This window comes from Sinocyclocheilus rhinocerous, unplaced genomic scaffold, assembly GCF_001515625.1.
Source record: "Sinocyclocheilus rhinocerous isolate Xijiao unplaced genomic scaffold, SAMN03320098_v1.1 scaffold510, whole genome shotgun sequence".
Taxonomy (NCBI): Eukaryota; Metazoa; Chordata; class Actinopteri; order Cypriniformes; family Cyprinidae; genus Sinocyclocheilus; species Sinocyclocheilus rhinocerous.
In genome coordinates, this window is record NW_015653008.1 from 184,993 (window position 1) to 191,001 (window position 6,009).

The 6,009-nt window shown below is 36.0% G+C and overlaps 1 protein-coding gene across 1 annotated transcript in view; it reads left to right on the top strand.

Annotated features, from left to right (window-relative positions):
* The first annotated feature begins 293 nt into the window (after positions 1–293).
* The window catches only part of LOC107715511 (BMP/retinoic acid-inducible neural-specific protein 3-like), a 27,559-nt gene continuing 21,843 nt past the window's right edge, over positions 294–6,009 (top strand). Inside the window, exons 1-2 of the mRNA XM_016521663.1 lie at positions 294–732; positions 822–1,098. Of these exons, the coding sequence (XP_016377149.1) occupies positions 866–1,098 (233 nt within the window). The 5' untranslated portion in view covers positions 294–732; positions 822–865. The remainder of the gene's footprint in view (positions 733–821; positions 1,099–6,009) is intronic.

Sequence of the window (6,009 nt, forward strand, 5' to 3'; positions counted from 1 at the left end):
TAATTTCTCATAAGATACTGTACGTAAAAAAGGGAAGGAAAAGTCATTTTTAGTATTTTTTGGACTATTAAAACAGCTGGTGTCTCAGACCCCTAACAGAACATGAATGTTAATGTAACACCATCATGTACAATACACTTATAGCAAGTGACTTACCTTATTTAAATTCTGTTACTTAGAGGAAATCAAACCACATCATAGTACATTTTCCAGGGCACATTCTCCAACAAAAAGAAGTGAATGCGCAGAAGGAGGGGCATACAGGGTGAGAGAAATAGAGAAAGGGTGGGGGCACGAGAGTTATGCTTTATATGTATTGCTCAGTGTGAAAAGTGTTAAGGCAGGAGATGCACTCGTGGGGAAACCGGCATTCATGCTCCATCATATTTTGCAGCCTATCAAGACCGAGAGAGCATCCAACCTGCTCGCCCCGAGAGAACAGAGGGCTCTAAAGAAATCTCACTGTCTATTCCTGCGAAAAGCGTTTCCCATAGAACATTTTTCCCACCTCTGTCAGATGTGCGTCAACTTCTTCCATTGCGCGCCAGCGTGGATTTGGCAACGCGCGCGCACCTGCTTTCACCTGATGTGAGAAAACATTTTATCGACATACTTTAGACCTGTTCCGAAAAGGATCGCTTTCCTGGGCGGACAGTTGCTAAAAGGATTTCCGAGTGTTGTCTTTTATTATTTCCCCCGTGTCTCGGATAGCCGAAGTGTAACTCATGTCAGGTAGTGCCTGCCCCTCTTTCCGAAATCTGTGTGATGGGGATGTTAACTTGAGATCGCCGTTTGAAAACACCTATTATTTTGAGTTGCAGGACACAACGGGGATTTGCGAGGAGGGAGCATGTATGGCTGAAGGATGTGGGCTCGGAGCGTTGGTCCTAGACCGCCTGACCTGATGCTCCTATGGGAGGGGATGGTGATCTCTCTCCGCTGTGCTTGTGTGCTCGTCTCTCTGGCTGTGTATGTGGGCTCCGCGGAACCGCTCGGATGGCTGCTGTCCGATAAAGGTCCTTTCCATCGCTCTCAGGAATTCATCGAGTTCACCGAGCGATACCAACACGGCTTTACAACCAGATACAAAATATACAGGTACGACAGGTCTTAGAAACAGTAATGTGACAGTGTGATTCGTTTCGGTTCCTGTGAGGTCAGGGTCAGATTCCAGCACCCTCTGCCCTTTAAACCGTTCTTAGGTGTCTTTTAGAGTGCTTCTGTACTACTGAATATCAGCATGAATGATTCGCATTAAGCTCGAGCACACAGGTGACTCGAATGTTTTGACTCCGTTCTTCACTAAAAAGCGTTGCTCATATTCCTATCACATTCTTATACAGCAGTTCTATAAATAATGAATGTTGAGAACTCGAGTTGGTTCCTGTATTTCTTTGCCAATGAAAATAGTTCCAAAAGAAACCCATGCTTCAAGCACTGAAGCAGGAAAATGATAACCGATAGTGTTCGCTTTGACTCACATTACCACCTATCTGTAGAGGAAAACAAATCCTGCTTAATTATATATTTCTAATAGATCTTGCTTTTTATAGAGAGAAAAACTGTGTAACTTTTTTTTTAATGGCATTTGCATTTGCTTAATTAAATGAAAATGCCAAGAGAGCATGAAATGTACCAGTAAGATAAATATAATCATCTCATGCCTTATTCCAAGTGCTATGAAGGCATACAGTTTGTATGAAGAGCAGGGCAAAATTTAAGTTACGTTTCACTAAAAACTTTCCCATTTAAAAAAGATACATCCACACATTAGCATGTTGCAATCAGTTGCAAGACGAGCGAGATCCAATGGATTTGATGTCACTGATGTCCAATGTGTCACAACACTTCCTGACACTTTTGAGTGTTTAAATATGAGTTTAGGGGACAATTTTCTGTTAAATTTATCACAACTATTGCTTACATCTGGGTCTCTTCTTCAAACAAAGCTGTTGTATTACTTCAGTGCTAAGTGGTTTTATGGTGGGGGTTTTTCAGCAATAAAAAAAAAAACACCTTTTGAGTTCCACATAAAACTGAAAAACAAAAAGTAAATTATCATATAAGTAAATAACAGAATTTTAATTAATTTAATTTGAACATTTTAAAGTTTGTCATGGGCGAAGTAATGGGGTCCTCTGTTTCCTCTTGAAAGTGTATTGGTGAAATGACACATCTGAATATGTGCATGTCTGTGCATGTTCCTTTCAGTGGAGTGTTTTCTTTCTAAAAATACAAAATCTATTGGATATTTTTCTTATTTCATGGTTAAGTAACTGGGATTACCCCCCCACACTATATTTTGTAGTATGTGCTCTTACAGTGTACTTACCAAAAAAAGTACTGGGTAATATAAGGTAACTACATAAGGCTAACTTTAAGGGTACATTCAAGGTTAGTATCTGGTTATTACCCAATTTATGTAATTACTATAATAAGTAAATAGTATTTACATGTAAAACAGGATTGTAAAATATGTGTGTACACATTATAATCAGAAATGTTAATACACACACAAAACCATGCAGGATATTCTAGCCAAGAACTGCCCACTTAAACAACATGAGACAGTCTGACTGACATGGAAAACAACCAACCACAGGTCATCTGTACAAGCTGTTCAGAAATATGTGTTGCACTATATTTTGTAGTATGTTCTCTTACAGTGTACTTACCAAAAAAAGTACTGGGTAATATAAGGTAACTACATAAGGTTAACTTTAAGGGTACATTCAAGGTTAGTATCTGGTTATTACCCAATTTATGTAATTACTATAATAAGTAAATAGTATTTACATGTAAAACAGGATTGTAAAATATGTGTGTACACATTATAATCAGAAATGTTAATACATGCAAATTATCTTAAAGATCACTCTTAAAAGTAAAGGTTCCAAAAGGAGATTTCCTTAGAGATGTCATAAAATAACCATTTTGTGTTCCCCAAAGAACCTTTCAGAAGAACATTTTAAAAATCTAAGGAACCTTTTTATACTTTAACTATAAAGAACCCTTTGAAATGGAACATTTCCATAGAAGATAAAGGTCCTTCATGGAACCATCAACACCAATTAAGTAATTTTTTATCTAACTCTGAAAACAAAGTGGAATATAAAAGTCAAAAGTGTCTAGTTTACTTGATTGTGAGTTCCTCAAACAAAACTCATATCTTGCAAAGATTTCATCCCACAGCCTTAAAAACATTGGCAATTATAAGGTGATTTGCTCATTATAGCAACCCTTTGCCTTCCAAACATGACTTTTTGTGCACCCCAACTGCTGAAAATCGTGTAAAGCCAAGCAGCCAATCAGATTAGAGCTTGCCAGATCAAGAAAGTACTAGCCATTTTTATTCATTATGCAACAAACGGACTTTGGGTGGTTTAAGGGTGCCATTTGGTGATAGGAAAACCCACCATAACACTATTACACAGTTTGTCAAGTGGGGTTGTGACAACGTTCCTAATGTTTACTGAAGTATTTGTTCTCATGGGCTCATATATTAGCCATAACCAAACAAATCATAACACAATTCTGTATAACATCCCTGGTGAAAAGACGTCAAGTATCATAAACTCAGCATTGCGCCTCAGAAATCACCAATAAATACCTTCTTCAAACAATAAGTAATAATGCATAAACACACCTCCACAGCCTTCACGAAGCCTTGCAGCTGAACTCTAGATTATTATTAGCGTCATTTTCCTCTTGATCTCATCTTCATTTATGCCTCTAGTTTCTGCTTCTGATTACAAAATAGCTTGTGGCTTTTGATTACATGGTGCCCTCAGGTCTGCACCACAGGCTCTCAGAGAGCTCTCCAGTAAAGGAGCGTTTTGCCCTCTGGTTTGTCGGTGGTGATCAGTGGCTTAGGTGATCAACGCTAGTGCTCATCAGACGCCTCATCTGATACTTACACCATCCCTCGTTGGGCTGATTGGTGATAATGACATCCTCCATTCCCTTCATGATTGTTCTCTGGATAGGGCTCTTCATGTGAGTGATTGGATTGGTTCTCATGAGTTTTAAACTCTGTCACTAGTATAGAGGGATGTGGTTTAATTGCTAATCTCTAAAGAGAGATTTCTTCAGCCAAGGTTGGGGAAACTCCTGTGTTTTCTCCGGTGTGGAGACGAATAACCTTGTAATGGAGATAGGGAATGTGGGACATAGGATGAAAGAAAATAATAAATATTGATCTAATGGCGTGGTCTTGCAGAACCTGAGAAAAAGCGGCATGTTTTTGTTTGCTTGCCATGCAATTTGTACACTGCCTGGATACCAGTAACTGGATTTGTATATAAATTATGAGATATTTTCCCATAAGGCGAAAAGTACTGGCTACAAATCAAATTTGCTGTTATTTGACACACTGATATTAAATGATCTTTTACTGTATGCGATGCACGAAAAGACAGATATAAACTACTATTCAAAAATTGTGGGTCGGGAAGATTTTTAAACATTTATGTCTCTTATGTTCACAAGGATGCATTTATTTGATCAAAAATACAGTAAAAACAGTAATATTATGAAATATTTTTTCAAATTTAAATGACTGTTTTCTGTTTGAATATATTTTAAAATATAATTTATTCCTGTGATGCAAAGCTGAATTTTCAGCGTCATTACTCCAGTCTTCAGTGTCACATGATCCTTCAGAAATCATTCTAATATGCTGTAGCGAATCAGCTCATGGGGAAATATGAATAATTAATCATAACTAGTTATAATTAATTATAAATATTTAGATCCGCTGTAGATATTTACTTGACCTCTCAGGGTCAACTGTCTGTCAATTCTAAGAACGTTAATTTCCTGGTTAAGGGAAATATTTATTGGGTGAGGGGACTGTGACGATTTGTTAATCTAATGAATAACTGATTTGTTAAATCAAATGAAAAATTGTGTGTTTGATTGGTCCAGACGCTACAATGCTGATTTGCTGCTCAGGAAACATTTCCGATTATTATCAATGTTGGAAACAGTTGTGCTGCTTAATATTTTTGTGGAAAGTGATACATTTTGTCAGGATTATTTGATGAATAGAAATGCTGGAATGCTTCGCAGGAATCAACTTCAAAAACAGCATTTATTTGAAATTTAAACCTTTTGTAACATTATAAATGTCTTCACTGTCACATTTGATCAATTTAATGTATCCTTGCCAAATAAATGTATTCATTTAAAAATAAATAAATAATATTAGCATATATTGCATATATTGAATTAGCATATATTGAAATGTTAATAAATTAACATTTATTGATGCATTCAAGAAGAAAGCAAGTGACTTGCTCGCAAGTCTTTATGAATGAGTCACTGAATCATTAACTCACTTGTGGATTCATTCACGAAATGCTGCTGTATGTTGTCGGAAAAGCAGTTCTGCTGTGGCTTTGTTTGGTGCTCTTTTCATTTGTAAAATTGAGAAAAACAGGGATATTGACAGTAATATGTCTAAATCAATATATATCAGTTTATTTATTGTTTACTTTGTATAAAATCAATATCACATTTATATCACAATGTCACATTATAACATCATGCAAATATTCAGGAAAAATAGCCTTGTTGCTCTTGCTCAAATGATATTGCTAAACTATTTTTTTTTTTGTGTGTGTATAACTGCATTATCATATGGCTATATGATGCACTGAGTCATTGCTCTGCATCATGTTCATCATTAAGCAATTGCATGCAATGTAAGATGACATACAGGTCTAGGCCAGACATTGTTTTTTTTCATAATTAATCAAACCAAATTGACAAATTAAATCAACAGCCCTAATAATTATATTAAATTGCATGTAAACATTATGATATTTTCCCCAAAGGCAAAACGTTCTCTTGAGTATCACATTTATTCTTAATTGCCTGTATGAAATTCTTCTTATTATTTATTTTACAGATATATGATCATGAAGCTGGAATGTGATGCTCAAAATGAGTGTGTTTCCACACAAAAAAAGTTTCGAAATATAAAAAAAAAAAAAAAAAAAAAAAAAA